The sequence below is a fragment of the Adiantum capillus-veneris genome, chromosome 15, assembly GCF_014529385.1.
Source record: "Adiantum capillus-veneris isolate H3 chromosome 15, ASM1452938v2, whole genome shotgun sequence".
NCBI classification, from domain to species: Eukaryota; Viridiplantae; Streptophyta; class Polypodiopsida; order Polypodiales; family Pteridaceae; genus Adiantum; species Adiantum capillus-veneris.
Window position 1 is genome coordinate 56,712,267 of NC_140945.1, and position 17,693 is coordinate 56,729,959.

Consider the following 17,693-nt stretch of genomic DNA (forward strand, 5'->3'; position numbering starts at 1 on the left):
AAAAGGTATTCAAAAATGCTATATAGAAAGATGAAGGATGTTACATTTTAGAGTTTCATATTGATCGCCCACAATTTCTAGTCTTTAAAAGGACTTAAAGATTGTTGACAAATTTAAAAGGTGCTATTCAATTAGAGTTCATAATGGCCACATGATTAGTGTTCAAATAATTAGAGTTTCTCATGGATAATCCACTTTTTATAGTCTTAAAAAAGTACTTAGAAGTTACTTTTTGCTCAACCCCTCAACACATAGAAAGTGCTAGTGCCTCATAGATTCTCAAGGAAGCCCAAGTGGTGGGATCCACATTAGGAGATCCATGGGCCAAAATTGACGAAGGAAGATTCGTCCAACGAAAAGCTCAGTCCTAGGCTACTCCTTCTGTTCGTAACTGACAAAATTTATTTTAAGTTTTACCCATGCATAGGTGTGGTCAAGCCTTCCAAGAAGGCAGATGCTAGTTTGAAGTCATGGGGGGCACATCCACTAGCTTTCTTTTGTCTAGGCCATCTCAAGATTCAAGCTCATAGTCATCCACTTTAGCTCCTAGGGCCTGAGTTTCATTAAAGACCCCATGATCTTTAGTTTAGAGACTGCTACTTGCCATACGCTAAAAATATAATCTCTTGTATGGCCACCCTCACACCATACTCTGTTCACTTAAATTTGGTGTATATTACTAACAGTAATTCCAAGTCCAAGGTTTGCATTTCATCATGGACACTGTAAATTTCAACATAAGAGTACTAAAAAGGATATGGCTCATCCAACCTCAACGATTGGCTATCATAGAAGCCTTTTATTTAAGCTTTTTGTCTGTACTATCGTGCATTTAGCAAACTCTGTGGGGCCTTCGATGGCTCATGAGCCTTTCCTTTGACCCTTTTGTCATTACTGTCATGGGATGGGAAGACTCTATGGGAATTGATTCCATTGGTGCGTCCTTTTCGTTGCCACTTATAGGCTAGCAATTGTGTGGGTAGTTATTCTAGCTTCTTGTGGCCAATAAATCAAGTTGGCCACAAACAAGAATATGCTAGAAGCAATAAAGGTCCTTGAGTGTGTGTATAAATCAAGCCTTGAAAAGAATAATTTGGAGGAAGGGAAACAAAGTGGTTGTGGAATCTTGAGAGAGAGAGAGAGACAGAGAGAGAGAGAGAGAGTATATAGGGGGCTCCACATACAGAGAGTGGTGGGAGAAGCAATATCCGAGGAATAGGGGTTGGATAGCTAGCGCGAAAGCATAACTTTTTTTTTTCAATGCAAAGAGGCTCTTTGATAGTAGTGTTTGTGTGGGTGTGTAAAGACCGGTGTGTTTTTAATATTATTTGTGCAATTGGCATCCATATGGAAGGGAGTGAGAAACAGGGATCGATCACTGGATCGTTTGAACAAGGGCTCTACTTTTGAATAGGGATTCGAAAGTGATTGAGCACAACACTTGCCTTCTTTTCTTTTACACTTTCAGGTATAAATAGTACGTTGAGTTTCCAATGCATTTGGAGGCGTTACAAAGGTTTGAGGATCTCTCTAACGGGAGTCTAACCAGTAACGTGAGCTCTCAAATTTCTTAGTCGTGGAGCTCTCTCTCTCTTACACACACACACACACACACACACACACACAGAGAGAGAGAGAGAGAGAGAGAGAGAGAGAGAGAGAGAGAGAGAGAGATGGCTTCCGTAAGCTATACATAGAGCGCTTTCTGTGTATGTTTGTGTGTGTGTGTGTGAGAGAGAGAGAGAGAGAGAGAGAGAGAGAGAGCCTTGAGTTATTAGGCTTGAGAGAGGCTCCAACCTGCCCATCTTATGTGGGTCTGTGTCTGTTGAGAGAGATAGAGATGAAGAGAGTGGTGCTAAGTAGCTCCCGTATGGTTGCCTCTACCAGCTCCAAGCCCTCTCCTCACAAGCCTTGGCACATCACACAATGTCACACTTGGCACGCCTCGGAGTCTCTTGACCAATCACAACGCGCCATGTTGTCGATCTCGAAGGGCCCATTGCCATTGCCACTTCAACAAAAAACCAGTGAAATTGAAGATCAGCAGATGCACCTCAAACAACAATGGTCCAATTTCACCCCTTCATTCCATGGCTCTGTTCACACCCCGTCTCTACAACACCACCTGATCGATGGGTTTGGACGCCCTCCTTCGCAAGCCGACCACCATGACCCTAGAAGCAACACAATTGATAGCATAAGGAAGACAAGGCGTATTGTTGAGCTAGCACACCTCTATGGATTGAAGGAAAGACTTGAGAAAGAGACTACTGAGGTTGTGGCCTATGATGATCTTCTCAAAATGTGTGTTAGCATGGGAGTCGCATCATCGACAAGAGGCGCAACCCAACTTGTGAGATGTCTTGATGATGCAAGTCTTGTCCTCATCTTTCATGGCACTGTGTATCTAAACCCCAAAAAGGTAGGTTTTTTTTTGCTCTTAAGATGCCCTACATTGCATCCAATGCATCTTACAGTGAGTTTAGCTAATTTGATCAATAATTTACTTGAATTGTAAGCTTTTATGACCAATAATCCTTTTATCATTTTGTGTTAATTAGTTACTAATCTGATGCTATGGTTTTTAGGTTGCTCAACTTGTAAGCAAAGCCATACCCACACCTTCCTCATTGAAGGGAGAAACACAAGGTATTCTCCAAGAGATTTGTACACTCAAAGAAGAGAAGAAGGACATCGACAAGCTTGCTTCCAAGTACTCGCGCAGAATTCTCTGGCTAGGCTTTGGTTATCTAACCCTACAAATGCTACTCATCTTCCGGCTCACTTTCTGGGACTTGTCTTGGGATGTAATGGAACCCATTGCATATTTTGTCACTAACATTACCTTACTAGTTGGCTATGCTTTTTTCATGATAACCTCAAAGCATCCCACCTATAGAAATCTTAGTGCAACTCTTTGTTCCTCAAAGCGGAAAAAGCTGATGAGACGAAGAAATTTCGACACGGCAAGGTTTTCTGAGCTTCTAAGAAAGCGAGAAGGTAACCTAACTTCATGGAGAGGCACAATTGGGTCTCATTGATTATGGCTCATTCCAAACAAGCTCAGCTTTCCCAAGTTTGGGTTCTATGCCTTCAAATATTTATGCATTGTCTAGCTAGTTGCAATCTTAGCAACTACTCAAAAATCACACATTTCTATTGAGGGAAGAGTTCAACCTCATGCAACCATACTCAAACACTGTGGCTATCTTCACCCTTTCACTCAAATACATAGGCTATCTTAAGTTCTCTGGCTTGGTCCCTGCTAATGATTTTTGCTCTATAAACATGACTTCCTCTCTGACACTAGTTCATCATTTTCAAATCAGAAAATTAAATTTCTCTTCTACATGACACATTTTTTATGTATTTATGCAGATTCATAATTCCTAAACATCACTTTGGTATTATACAACAATATAATGCCAAATAAATTAAATTATGTAAGGCTCTCAAATGAAGGGACACGTTGAAAAACTAGAGGCGAAAAATAAAAGATTTCAATATTTCACATGAAAAGGTAAGTTCAATCAATTCAAGAAATAGAAAAAGTTCAAATGTACCCATACCTCTCTCTTTCTCTAAGGCTTGGTTTAGAAAGCCAAAACATGTCCACTCTAAGAAATTTCACTCAGAATGTGTTGTGTTTGCATTTTGAGAGAACATTTTCGCGCGCTGAATCTTGAATCTTTCAAGATTCGTCTCGTTTATGTTCATGCGAGCCTCGCTCTCGAGCCAGAAGCAAAACTCTCTTGCATCGAGATCGAACTTGCAACATGGGCAATAATTCTTACCTCAATCCCTCAACGTTAATTGCCCTTCCCTTGTCGCTCATCATGCATATCAATGAGAGCACCATCAAAATGCCAAAAAAAAGTGTCTCCAAGCATAGAAACATCTACAGGGTTCATCTTCCAAAAAAAAACCTATAGCAAGTGCATTCAAAAGATATTTATAGAATCCCTCTATACACACTTCACTTCACCATGGATTCTTCTTTTTGAGTGTTGACGAGGAGGGCAGGACTTCCTGAATTTTTGCCCTGTGTATTGAGGAAGAGGCGACGGGTTGGTGGGGGTGGCTGCCCTGATGTAATTATAGTCTTTGGATGATGTCATGGCTCAACAAGAGCATGACTAGACCTTGTAATATTTTGGGCTGTTCAACTCAAAATTGTGAGTTTTGCCACAAAAAAAAAAAAAAGACTTCTTCTTTTCATAAACCTGTAACTTTTCTAAAAATTTATATTTCTAAACCCCTCTTGCAAATAATAACCCTTTAACTCTTTGAAATTTAAAAAACACATTGGATGAACTCATGTGCTACGCTTATATAGTTTGAGATGGACCCCTATGGAAAGTATGCCTTAGTTCAAATCTCCCTCATGCATTTACACCTTGTTTATGTCACTTTTCACAACATTTAACTTTTGGTCTACTTTTCTCTCACTACAATTGTCATTCTAGTAAGAGAAAACAAGTTAGAGTGGAAGGACCACGGGTAAGATTATGGTAGAAAGGTGCACCAAAGGACCTTATAGTTCCAAAAGATTGAGGCTACCTTTCCAGTGCCTAAGCAATGCTCTAAGGATTCAAACACATTGTTACTAGACCAAAACCACCACGTTGAAAAGAGAAAGCATAAGAAAGCACATGTCAAAGAACCAAGGAAGTGCCAAAAGGTGAATGTCACTTTATCAATGCATGAAATTTTTTCACAAGAATTGGAGGCTCAAAACGGAAAAAGATGACTTAGTCAGGGTGGGGAAAAAAAAAAGACAAAGTGAATAGAAGGACATGTGAATGGGTAAGGGGCTTAAACCATTCATTTGCCTCTTCAAAAATTTCAAAAGAGGCCAAATCCCCATGTTCATAGTCTCATACATTGGAGCCTTCTATCTCCTCTTTGAAATTCAAAGTTACTTCAAGCAGTGGGGCAAGCACTGGCTGGTGTGAAGATGCGAGACAATCGTGAAGAACATTTGGTGCCCACAATGGCTGCATGGGATGAAGGTCTTCTTATGGAAGATTTTATGGGGAGCCATGCCAAGTGGGATGAAGGTTCTCACCAAGGGAATTGATCGGATATATGCTCGCAATGCAGAATGACTAGTGAAGACCTCCCTCACCTTTTCAAGGAGTGCCCGACGATTTGTGGCCTACCAGGGAAGATTTGCAAATGGGTCCAAAAGACCTAGAAAATAGGATTCTTCAAGAAAGATCTCTTCTTGGGAGGGAAGGTGTTCACGAGCCAAGAGCTGCTCATCGCAACACAAATCATGAGATTTTGCTACTTCAAACATGTTTGGAAGGCAAGCAATTGTCGGATCTTTGAGAACACCATGGAAACATCTACGTTGACGGAGATAATCCAAGAAAGTAGAGAGAGTCATCATCTCGCCATCGGGAAACAAATAAACTCTGATGAGTGGAACACGACCATGGGCGCCATAATGACTGACTTACATAGGTAAAGGTGTGGGCTCATCCATTATCATGGGGTGGCTCCCGTGTTAGCCATTGTATCTACTCACAATTGTGAGTTTTGCCAAAAAAAAAAAAAGGAAATTCAAAGTTACTATTTTTAATAAGGAAGGAACAAGTAGTCTTCCTTAAATCGGTACGAACTCGCTCATCCATGGTTAGATTACAAAAGTTTTTGATCAAAATTTATCTCTTTTCAAGCTCTACATCCTTGTAGAACAATTTGAAAGCCAATTCTCATGTTACAAAGATCATCTAACGGGACTATCAAAAATTGTTTGAAATTTCAAGAGCCTCCACTAGCTAGTATTCCATATACTACTAGGCTATGGAGATTCTTCTTATGAATCTCATAACTAAAAGTCCTATGGATTACACTTCTTTCTTTGTGCAGTATACTTGTATTTTTTATCCATTGATATTTTGAAGATGTTGGGAATTGTGGGCTTTGTCCTATCATGTTGTGTATCTCTTCTATCCTAGTGAGATGCATAGGTGGCACAGAACCATGTGTTAACATGTGGAAAAGGTACCTAAGGGTGTGGGAACCCATGGGGGTCATTGTTCGGGGCTCACAGCCCTAACATGTGTACAATCATGAAAATATGCAGTGCAAGAATAGAGGGAACATGCAACTGCTCATTAAGTCATAGAATTGTCAAGTAAAAACACATAGAACACCATGGAAGACGAATAAAAAGTACTGCTAGCTGTGTATTCCTCATCAACCCCAAGATACGCGCACCAAAGGTAGTACCAACTGCTCAATAACTAAAAACCGCACCACATCTCATGAGCAATTACCCCTCTTGCTATATACCTACCCAAGAAAATACAACTACTTAGGCATTTATGTAAATATTCCCTTAAGGTTCAAAGCTTCAACCTTAGTAACAACCAAAATCTAAGTAAAAGGTAACTACTAACATGTCAAGTACTAACACATGGCACATCTGTATGGCAATGTTTAACAAACATTGTGAGAACCCATCCCTTGATCACAAAAATCAAAATCAAAATGATCCTCTGCTTCAACCTGTTTCTCCTTTGCACTTGCACCTTCAACATCAGTTGTCCTAATAAAATTTCCAATGTCTGCATCCACTTCAATTGTTTCAATAGTCTTCTTACCCGGCATCTCCTTCACAATATCTAGTAGTTGTTCTTCAACTTGCTATTGTTTGCCCTCATTTCCTACTTCTGTGACTGCATCTTCAGTCAACTGCACATGCACTTCACTTTGAACTTTATCCAACGTTGCAACATCATACTAAAAATCCATTTGGTCAGGTTGATCATGTGCCTGCTGCTCCAACTGCTTCTCCAGCTGCTCATACTGAACATCCATTTGGTCGGGTTGGTCATGTGCCTGCTTTTGCAGCTGCTCATACTGCTGCTTTAGTTTATCATACTGCTTTTGCAATAGAAAATTCTCCTCCTTTGCAAAAGCCTGGTATGACTTACTCACCACATTATACATTCTCATTTTAATGTGATCCCACAATGTCTTTGTCATAATAATCAATATCTAATTCTCCTAAATGATTTTCTCATATTAAACTGATCATTTAATGTGGGGAAGTGCCAGGGGAGAAAAAGCTAGAATATTGGTTAAGTTAGCAGACCGGCCACAGTAGGGATCCAAAGGAGGGAAAATAGGGATCCAAAGGGGGGGCCATTTGCAAAAGAACCATGTGCAAACAATGGGCTAAAAAGACCCTAAGGTTCAGCCCATTAAGACTTCCAAAATGCTAAGGTTCCAAAATTCAAAGGTTGTGTCCAAAGGTCAAACCTAGGGGAAATTGGATGCTTTGTGTGTGACTAAAAAAGTCTTTGCAATCCCTACATGGGAGGGAGCGAGCCCTAAAGGTAGGGGATGAGAGAGAAAGCCACACACACACACACACACACACACACACACACACACACACAGGCTCCCTTTACACAAAGGGAATGAGGGACACATGTCAGCTTCCTAGGCCAGATGCCCACAAGGTGTGCCCAATTTCTATTGGATGACCCTTGAAGTGGACCAATGAGATTTAGACTAGAGTAAATCTAGTTTAATAAAAGAAACCAATGAGAATTAAGTCTCCTAGAAGACTATTGGGCAGTCTCCCAAGGGGTCCAATGAGCATTCAGGAGCCTCATGGCTTGCCTGATTCCTATTGGCCAGGAGGCAAAGGGGTCCAATGAGAGTTTAGTTTAATTATTTAATTACCTAAAGCTCTCACAAAAGGGGAAAGGGGGACACATGTCAAAAGGCTATCACTTATGCTGCTTAATTGTGATTGGCTTGACTTGGGGAGGGCCAATAAGGCTTCAGCAAGAGCAAATAGCAAGAGGGCTCGCCCAAGAGAGAGAGGGGGCTGATTTTTGCAGGGCATTATCACACACACACTCACACAAGTCTACGTGTGAAGAAAGAGAAGACTATATCTTCCCAAGCTTTAATGGAGAACTCATCACCTACTCCAAGCTTGTGAGATAGAAGCCTACATCAACACTCTCTTGGCATGTGGATGCAAATCCAACCAAGAGCCAAGCTTCAATGCATGCTCATCTCCTCTACCAAGCTAATTACTAAGCTAAGCTATGCTACATATGAGTGATTATGTGAGGAGATGTACATCTTTCTCGTAAGATACTCCTTCTTCCTCTCAATCTACTCTCATACCCTGCTAGCTCTCACCATCTTCGAAGGTGTGTGAGGTCTTGGGTCTGAGAACGGGGATAATTCAAGTTGTGTTTGTTAAGTGTTTTGCTTAGTGCATGAAGTTTCCATCTTCATTGCACTAGCTAGTCTTGAAGGAACACAAAGAATTGTATTGTACAATGTCTCTCTTGATGGGAGAAACCATAATACAAAGCCTTTTGGAGGGGGAAACGGCTCCATGCAAATCCGGTCCTCAACTGTTGTCATTAGCTTAATCTCTCTCTCTTTTGAAAGTATTGTCGATGCTATTTAACTAGGTGTTATGCTTTTTGTTGCTCTCTCCACCCAAGCACTCTTGTAATTCTCATTTGTGCAGTTAACGGGGCATCACCGTCGAGAGCTATGGTCTTAATAGTGGAGTCCTACGGGGCTTGCCTACGGCTTAACCACTATTGAGCTATTAGAAGCTTGACAGGAGCTGGTGCTGTTTTGGTGTTGAAAGACCCTCTCTTCTATTCCTTGCAATGAATGGTATTCGAGCCATGGGTACAGTAGCTTGAGTGCTTTTTCTAAAGGGGTAAGGAGGAATAGCAACTAGGGCTTGAAGTGCCAAAGTACACCTAAAAAGTTTACACCTAAAAGTTGTTAGAATGGCTGACAATAGTAAAGAGAGTGAAATTAATGTTGATAACTTTGATTTTGCTCATGAGCAAGCTACTAATGATGCTTCAATGCTTGTTAACTATCTTGTTACTAGGCTTCAACAAGCCATGGGCAATCCATCTCTCCAAAGTGAAGTGCAACGGCAGCTCCGTGCTCACGAGATTCTCCAAGCTCATCACCATGATAAGAGAACACCTAGGAAGCCTCCTTGTGAGACTCTTAAAAGAGGTCTCTCTCCGATTCGGGAAGAAGAAGAGAATCCTTATGAAGGGCTCAAGAATTTACTTCTTGATGATGCATCTCCTTCCCAAAGGAGAACTCAAGAGCCTCCACCAAAGGAACGAGAAAGAAGCGAGTCTCCCGGCACCTCGGCGGAGATGGCTCCATGAAGACAGCAGGCTAAACGCTCTCCATCACCACCAAAGCGGATTCTTCTCCTCACCACAATTCAAAGAGGGATGATAAAAATCAAGAGAAGAAAAAGGCGAGAAAGAGGACACCCTCTTCTCCATCTTCTTCATCCTCTTCCTCTTATGAAAGATATGGTGAAGATGACAAGGATCAAGACAAGAAAAAGGCGAGAAAGAGGTCACCCTCTTCTCCACCTTCTTCAAATTCTTCACCTTATGAAGAAAGTGATGGTGCAACCTTTGAACCATCAAAAAGAAGAGGCCATAGGAAATCCTATGCCACATGGAAGAGGTCGTCCAAGCTGAAGAAATTCAAAGAGGGAGGAAAGAGCATCTCTTTCCTTACCTATGATGGTACCTTTGGTGCTACGGACAAAGTCTTGGCCTTTATCCAACAATTCGATGCGGCGTTTGGAGATGAGGGCTTCACGGAGTCCTCTAAGCTATGCCATGTAGCTATGCACTTTCAAAAGTCCGCCAGACAATGGTGGTCTAGCCTACGAGCCAACGGTGAAGCTCCACGAACATGGAAGGCTTTAAGAGCCTCCATTATGAAGCAGTTTTTGTCCACTGATGCCAAAGACAAAGTACTCACCGAATGGCGAAGCTTAAAGCTCTCTCCCAATGAATCCATCCACAAATATGTAGACAAGTTTTGGGACTTACAACTCAAAGCCACTGTCTTCAAAAAGTTGGATTTTGGAGAGCAAAAGCAACAGTTTTGTGCGGGCTTAACCGAAGAAATGGCGGAGTATGTCAACTCCCAAAGGCCATGTACCATATCGACGGTAATACACCATACTATGGTGGCCTCTCGAATCAATTTCCAAACGGGGGGTTAAAAGAAATAATAAGCCCCCGGAAAACAAGGATTCCAATGAGCCTAAGGGGAAGGACAATGTCCAAAAGTCTCCTGAGGGCAACTCCAACAAAGCTAAAGAGAAGGGAGTTTACAAAGGTAAGAATAAACTCTCTCCTGAAGAGCTTGAGCGTTATCGTAAGGATAACCGGTGTTTCAAGTGCGGTGAACAAGGGCATGCGTACCGCCCTTGTCCCCAAAAGAACAACCGCCAAGATCCTCCTAGAGCTTCTTTGCTTGAAATCCAAGAGGAGGAGACTCACCAAACTCACCACAAAGGATCTCCTCTATGCCATGCTTGGGGAAAGGTAAGAGAACATGATGCTTTTATTCTCTTTGACCCTGGTTCTACTCACAATTTTATATCTATGGAGTTAGCCACCAAGCTAGGCATACAATCCTACGAGATGGGAGATGTCCTACCCGCAGACAGTGCCTTCAAGGGGCAAGAAGCTTCAGTCACTCCCTTAATCGGGAAATTGAGGCTTCATGTCCAAGGCTATGTGGACAAAGAGGACTTATTTATCTCTCCTCTCAAGCATGAGGATATAATCCTAGGGGCACCATGGTTTGACCGCCTGGCTGCCGATGTTAAATTTCCTGAAAGGAGAATCTCCTTTAAGTTCAGGGAAAAAGACATGTATATAAATGCTAAGGAAATGGGTAACACCATCCCCATTGTACATACACCAGCTTTCAACAAGTCAATAAAGAGCTCTATTTCCGTGTACATGATTTTTGTTAAAGATTCTCAAAATGAACCTAATGCTTTAACAAAAGAAAATAAAAGCAACCAAAAGGAATTAGAGTTATCCAATTTTCTCAAGGGGTTTCAAGATGTTTTTATTGACGACATCCCTTGTGAGCTACCTCCTAAACGAGGTAATGATGACCATGCAATTGAACTTCTTCCAGGAAGTTCACCGCCTAATAAACCTCCTTATAGAGTTTCTCAAGCTCAACAAGAGGAGATTATGCGGCAAGTGCATGAGTTAGTTGAGAAGGGTATGGTTAGGCCAAGCTCATCTCCATTTTGCTCCCCTGTGCTATTAGTGCAAAAGAAAGACGGCACATATCGTATGTGTGTCGACTATAGAGCACTAAATAGGATCACTATCAAGAATAGGTTTCCCGTTCCACGGGTAGAAGACCTATTTGATAAGCTACAAGCATCGACCTATTTCAGTAGGATTGACCTAAAAAGTGGCTATCATCAAATAAGGATAGTTGATCAAGACATTGTAAAGACCGCATTTCGTACTACATTTGGTCTTTACGAATACATTGTCATGCCTTTTGGCTTGGCCAATGCACCAGCCACATTCAACCGCTTGATGGAGAAGCTGTTCAGGCCTCATCGAACCTTTACTGGAGTGTTCTTTGATGATATTATCATCTACTCGTATTCATTGGAGAAACACAAGCAACACCTCCAGGTAATATTTCAAGTTTTAAGAGAGAATAAACTTTATGTTAATCGAAAGAAAAGTGAATTTTTCTTGCAAGAGATTCAGTATTTAGGTCACATTATCTCTCAAGATGGCATCCAAATGGATCCATCCAAGTTAGAGGTAATAAAAGGATGGCCTAAACCAAGGAATCTTCATGAACTAAGAAGCTTTATAGGTATGTGTGCATACTATAGACGCTTCATAGAAAAGTTCTCACAAATTGCAAGAACATTACATGACCTAACAAAGAAAAGTGTTAGGTATACATGGTCTGCTAAGGAGAACAATGCTTTCGAAAAGCTTAAAGAAAATCTTATCTCTCAACCTATGCTTACAATACCGGATCTCTCAAAACCATTTGAGGTCCAATGTGATGCTTGTGGTGATTGCCTTGGAGCTGTTTTGCTCCAAGAAGGGCACACCATAGGCTATGAGAGTCGGAGGCTCGACCCTGTTGAGCAAGCTCTAGGCATATACGAAAAGGAACTCCTTGCAGTTCTACATGCCTTAGACTCATGGAAGCACTATTTATTGGGGACTCCTTTCATTCTGCGAACGGATCACCAAAGTCTTAAGTACTTCATGACGCAGACCAAGCTCTCCGACAAACAAATGAGGTGGGCAAATTTCCTTTCGCAATTTCATTTTCATATTGCTCACATTGCTGGCAAGCATAATCAAGTAGCTGATGCACTCTCAAGACGGCCGAGACTGAATGCGGTTTCCATAGCAACTCAGAATGATCTATCTTCAATGATAGATGAGTACGCTATTGATCCCGATTTTAGAGATGTGATTTCAGCCCTTGCATTAGGGAAGAAAGAAGAACCATTTACTTTACAAGATGGTTATCTTCTCTATGGCAGTAGACTATGCGTTACTAACTCACTGCGTGAGAAAGTAATGTATGAATCTCATGCTCCACCTTATGGGGGGCATAGAGGGATTCAGTCTACCTTAAAGGGAATTGAAACATATTTCTATTGGCCTACCATGAAAGTGAACATACAAGAGTATGTTTCTAAATGTGTGGTATGCCAAAAGACAAAATTTGATAGAGGGAAGAAACTTGGATTGCTTCAACCCTTGCCAATCCCTAATTCACCATGGGAGAGCATATCCATGGATTTTATCTTTGGATTGCCTAAGTCTATCCTTGGGAATACGGGAATATGGACGATAGTAGACAGGTTTAGTAAACAAGCTCATTTTATACCTGTCAAAAAGACTATCAAAGCCCATCAAATGGCAACCCTCTTTATTTCACAAATTTTCAAGTACCATGGCTTGCCAATGTCCATAGTGTCGGATAGAGATCCTAGAATGACCAGTAATTTTTGGAAGGGTCTCTTTGAGAATTTAGGAACAAGGCTAAACTTCTCTTCAGCCTATCATCCACAAACTGATGGCCAAAGTGAAATAGCTAACCTAACCATTCTCGATCTACTAAAAGCCTATGTAACGGAATTAGATCAAAGATCCCAATGGGAGAAGTACTTACCCTTAGTGGAGTATGCTTACAATAACACTGTACATACTTCCACGGGAAAAGCACCTTTCGAGGTAATTGAGGGAAGATCAAAAGGTCCCTTGCTACTTAAGGTACATGGGAAGATCTTCGATGCAGATGAGTATAGTCGAGACCTACAAGAATCTTTTCAAAAGATTAAGGATGCTATCTCTATCTCACAGCAAAGGCAAAAGGTTGCTGTTGACAAGCACAGAAGAGCCCAAGCCTTTAAAGAAAACGATTGTGTCTTGTTAAAGTTTTCCAAGGCTCGATTAAGGCACACGACAGGCAAGAATCCTACGGGCCACCAAAAGTACTATGCTAAACTAGCAAAAAGGTACTATGGTCCCTTTCAGATTCTTAGGCCAATCAATGAGATGGCCTATCAACTCAAGTTTCCCAATCATTGGCTCATACACAATGCTTTTCATGTGAGCCTATTAAAGCCTTACAAAGGAGAGCCACCTCAAGAACCAACTATTGAAGACCCACCGGAGATCGATGACCAAGAAGAGGTGCTGCAGCCCGAGTTCATTCTCCGACATGAAGACAAGGTACTAAGAGGCGGTAAGACTATCCGACGATATCTTATTAAGTTTAAGAATTATCCTTTTGAAGATGCTAGATGGATGCAAGGCATACAATTAAAGGATAACCTAAACCTTGTCAATGCTTACAATGCTTCCCAAGAGTAAGCAAATGTACAAAATGTTAAAAATGAACAAAGTTTTTGTCTTATAAGACTCCCTTTTTCTTTATTTGTGCACAAAAATGAAGTAGTATGCATGCTTAGATCCAGTTTGCGGAGACTACGTCTCCCAAACACCAGGTAGAGCTTGTCACTCTACTATGGAAGACTGATAGGACTAATGTGCAGACATGCTTGCGGGAGCCTCAGGCTCTCAAGCGCCAAATGGACTAGTCATCCATTGTGGAATGATGTCGTAGGATAACATAGGGATCCTCTACCCGCTAAGAAAAGGACTCATGAATATGCTTTATCTTCTCTACACCATAGTCGAGGACGACTATGATTTCAAGAGAGAGGTAATGTCATAATAATCAATATCTAATTCTCCTAAATGATTTTCTCATATTAAACTGATCATTTAATGTGGGGAAGTGCCAGGGGAGAAAAAGCTAGAATATTGGTTAAGTTAGCAGACCGGCCACAGTAGGGATCCAAAGGAGGGAAAATAGGGATCCAAAGGGGGGGCCATCTGCAAAAGAACCATGTGCAAACAATGGGCTAAAAAGACCCTAAGGTTCAGCCCATTAAGACTTCCAAAATGCTAAGGTTCCAAAATTCAAAGGTTGTGTCCAAAGGTCAAACCTAGGGGAAATTGGATGCTTTGTGTGTGACTAGAAAAGTCTTTGCAATCCCTACATGGGAGGGAGCGAGCCCTAAAGGTAGGGGATGAGAGAGAAAGCCACACACACACACACACACACACAGGCTCCCTTTACACAAAGGGAATGAGGGACACATGTCAGCTCCCTAGGCCAGATGCCCACAAGGTGTGCCCAATTTCTATTGGATGACCCTTGAAGTGGACCAATGAGATTTAGACTAGAGTAAATCTAGTTTAATAAAAGAAACCAATGAGAATTAAGTCTCCTAGAAGACTATTGGGCAGTCTCCCAAGGGGTCCAATGAGCATTCAGGAGCCTCATGGCTTGCCTGATTCCTATTGGCCAGGAGGCAAAGGGGTCCAATGAGAGTTTAGTTTAATTATTTAATTACCTAAATCTCTCACAAAAGGGGAAAGGGGGACACATGTCAAAAGGCTATCACTTATGCTGCTTAATTGTGATTGGCTTGACTTGGGGAGGGCCAATAAGGCTTCAGCAAGAGCAAATAGCAAGAGGGCTCGCCCAAGAGAGAGAGGGGGCTGATTTTTGCAGGGCATTATCACACCACACTCACACAAGTCTATGTGTGAAGAAAGAGAAGACTATCTCTTCCCAAGCTTTAATGGAGAACTCATCACCTACTCCAAGCTTGTGAGATAGAAGCCTACATGAACACTCTCTTGGCATGTGGATGCAAATCCAACCAAGAGCCAAGCTTCAATGCATGCTCATCTCCTCTACCAAGCTAATTACTAAGCTAATCTATGCTACATATGAGTGATTATGTGAGGAGATGTACATCTTTCTCGTAAGATACTCCTTCTTCCTCTCAATCTACTCTCATACCCTGCTAGCTCTCACCATCTTCGAAGGTGTGTGAGGTCTTGGGTCTAAGAACGGGGATAATTCAAGTTGTGCTTGTTAAGTGTTTTGCTTAGTGCATGAAGTTTCCATCTTCATTGCACTAGCTAGTCTTGAAGGAACACAAAGAATTGTATTGTACAATGTCTCTCTTGATGGGAGAAACCATAATACAAAGCCTTTTGGAGGGGGAACCGGCTCCATGAAAATCCGGTCCTCAACTGTTGTCATTAGCTTAATCTCTCTCTCTTTTGAAAGTATTGTCGATGCTATCTAACTAGGTGTTATGCTTTTTGTTGCTCTCTCCACCCAAGCGCTCTTGTAATTCTCATTAGGAATCTATTCTAATGAAATGCCCACTATGTTCATGCTAATTTCCGCTACACATAAGTTATTAGGCCATTAAATGTTACTTTGGTATCAGAGCTCAAGGTTTCTCTTTTCTTGCTCAAGAAGGGAGGTCCTCAAGCTAGCTACAAATGGTTGGTATTATTAATTGCCTGTGAGTAAGTAGAATAGGGATTTTTCAGCCTTGCAGTGCGCCTGCCTTTGTGCAGTTAACGGGGCATCACCGTCGAGAGCTATGGTCTTAATAGTGGAGTCCTACGGGGCTTGCCTACGGCTTAACCACTATTGAGCTATTAGAAGCTTGACAGGAGCCGGTGCTGTTTTGGTGTTGAAAGACCCTCTCTTCTATTCCTTGCAATTAATGGTATTCAAGCCGCGGGTACAGTAGCGTGAGTGCTTTTTCTAAAGGGGTAAAGAGGAGTAGCAACTAGGGCTTGAAGTGCCAAAGTACACCTAAAAAGTTTACACCTAAAAGTTGTTAGAATGGCTGACAATAGTAAAGAGAGTGAAATTAATGTTGATAACTTTGATTTTGCTCATGAGCAAGCTACTAATGATGCTTCAATGCTTGTTAACTATCTTGTTACTAGGCTTCAACAAGCCATGGGCAATCCATCTCTCCAAAGTGAAGTGCAACGGCAGCTCCGTGCTCACGGGATTCTCCAAGCTCATCACCATGACGAGAGAACACCTAGGAAGCTACTATCAGGAATAAATTGAATATATGAAGCATCTTCCCACATAGAAAACAGATAACATTAGAAAATCCATCATCGATGTTGTTCAACATGAACACATAGAACCATTGAGAGATAATAAGATCATCCATATCTCCTTCATCCACAACATCATAGAGAAAGATAGAACAATCTGCAGGAAAACCCACAACTTGCAAAAAACTTGTATAATCATTGATCAAAACCATCTCCTTGGCATCAATAAAACCATTGACATCAGGAACATGATCACATAAGGAGTACAAATCTTCAAGAATTTCATCAAGAAACTGAACTTCATTGAAAAACGATGGACTTTCAATCTCCTTGACTAAATTTTCAAAAGCGTTGACATCATAAAGATCATTGATGACAACATCATCATTCAAGACTCCTTCCATTAAATCAATGTTTGAAGAAGACTCCATAATCTTGATTTGAGTAAGTTGAAGATTCAAATCCTCAATTTGATTATCTTTATCTCCACCATCAATGATGCCTTCTCTTCTTGAAGTTGACGGATCATTTGGAAACCACTTCATTTCTCGCAACCATACTTGAAGGCCTCTCATTCTCTAGCTCTAATGAGAAATTGTTGTTCATCGCTACCTGAGAAACAACAAGACTTTAAAATTCAAAAAATTCAAGCACCTAACTTCTTTGCAAATTGCCAATTTTTTGTTCAGGAACCTGCATTATGGAACTCTGCAAATCAGGAACCTTTGACATCCAAGCTTGCAATTCAGGGACCTGAAATTCAAGATTGTTGTCTTCAAAACTTGAATAACTCATGTCTACCTTGGATATTGACTTTCAGTCTTCAAGACTCCAAAAAACACTTCTCCAACAACACAAATACCTTTTGGACTATCACTTGTGGGATACTCCTCAGTAATATACATCAAAAACTAATTCATCACATCATTCTCATCATCAATACACATTATGTCTTTATCTATCTTCATCTCTTCCACTTCATTACACTGGAATCTGATGTCTCCTTGAATTTCATCCTCTTCAAGATTTATGTCCAATGTTGGTATATAGGTTTGTATGGGATATTGCTGGCTTCCCTGGCTCACCTCCACTTGTATTCCCTTCTTCTCAATCACCAATTCTTCTTTTGGGTAGCTCATCTTCTCTTCTTGCAAAGGGGTGAGTCTCTTCAATGTGATGTTTGGGGATAGTTGGCAGTCCTCTTGGCTTCTTTGGCTCATGAGCTGCTCCTAGCTTCCTCCGTCTTCCTTCATCATCTTTTGGACTTTATCTCCCTGCATTCAACAACATCTCCTTCTTAAATCAACTTCTTCTCTTCAGTAATCTGAGTATCTACAACTGTGATTCCATATTTAAGAACATCAAAATCATGTTTGAAAAACTTCA

The 17,693-nt window shown here is 41.2% G+C and overlaps 1 protein-coding gene across 1 annotated transcript; it reads left to right on the plus strand.

Annotated features, from left to right (window-relative positions):
- The first annotated feature begins 1,529 nt into the window (after positions 1 to 1,529).
- LOC147440720 (calcium uniporter protein 1, mitochondrial-like) lies at positions 1,530 to 3,304 on the plus strand. The gene is made up of 2 exons (XM_086483571.1): positions 1,530 to 2,422; positions 2,589 to 3,304. Exons 1-2 carry the CDS (start codon positions 1,712 to 1,714, stop codon positions 3,039 to 3,041), a joined length of 1,164 nt encoding a protein of 387 aa, XP_086339697.1. The 5' UTR covers positions 1,530 to 1,711; the 3' UTR covers positions 3,042 to 3,304.
- The last annotated feature ends 14,389 nt before the right edge of the window (positions 3,305 to 17,693 follow it).

Bases quoted from the DNA above. Each gene is read 5' to 3' on its own strand.
- LOC147440720 (XM_086483571.1), top strand. From the start codon at position 1,712: ATGTTTGTGTGTGTGTGTGTGAGAGAGAGAGAGAGAGAGAGAGAGAGA. The intron at 2,423-2,588 runs GTAGGTTTTTTT...TATGGTTTTTAG, and splicing joins TGTATCTAAACCCCAAAAAG to GTTGCTCAACTTGTAAGCAA.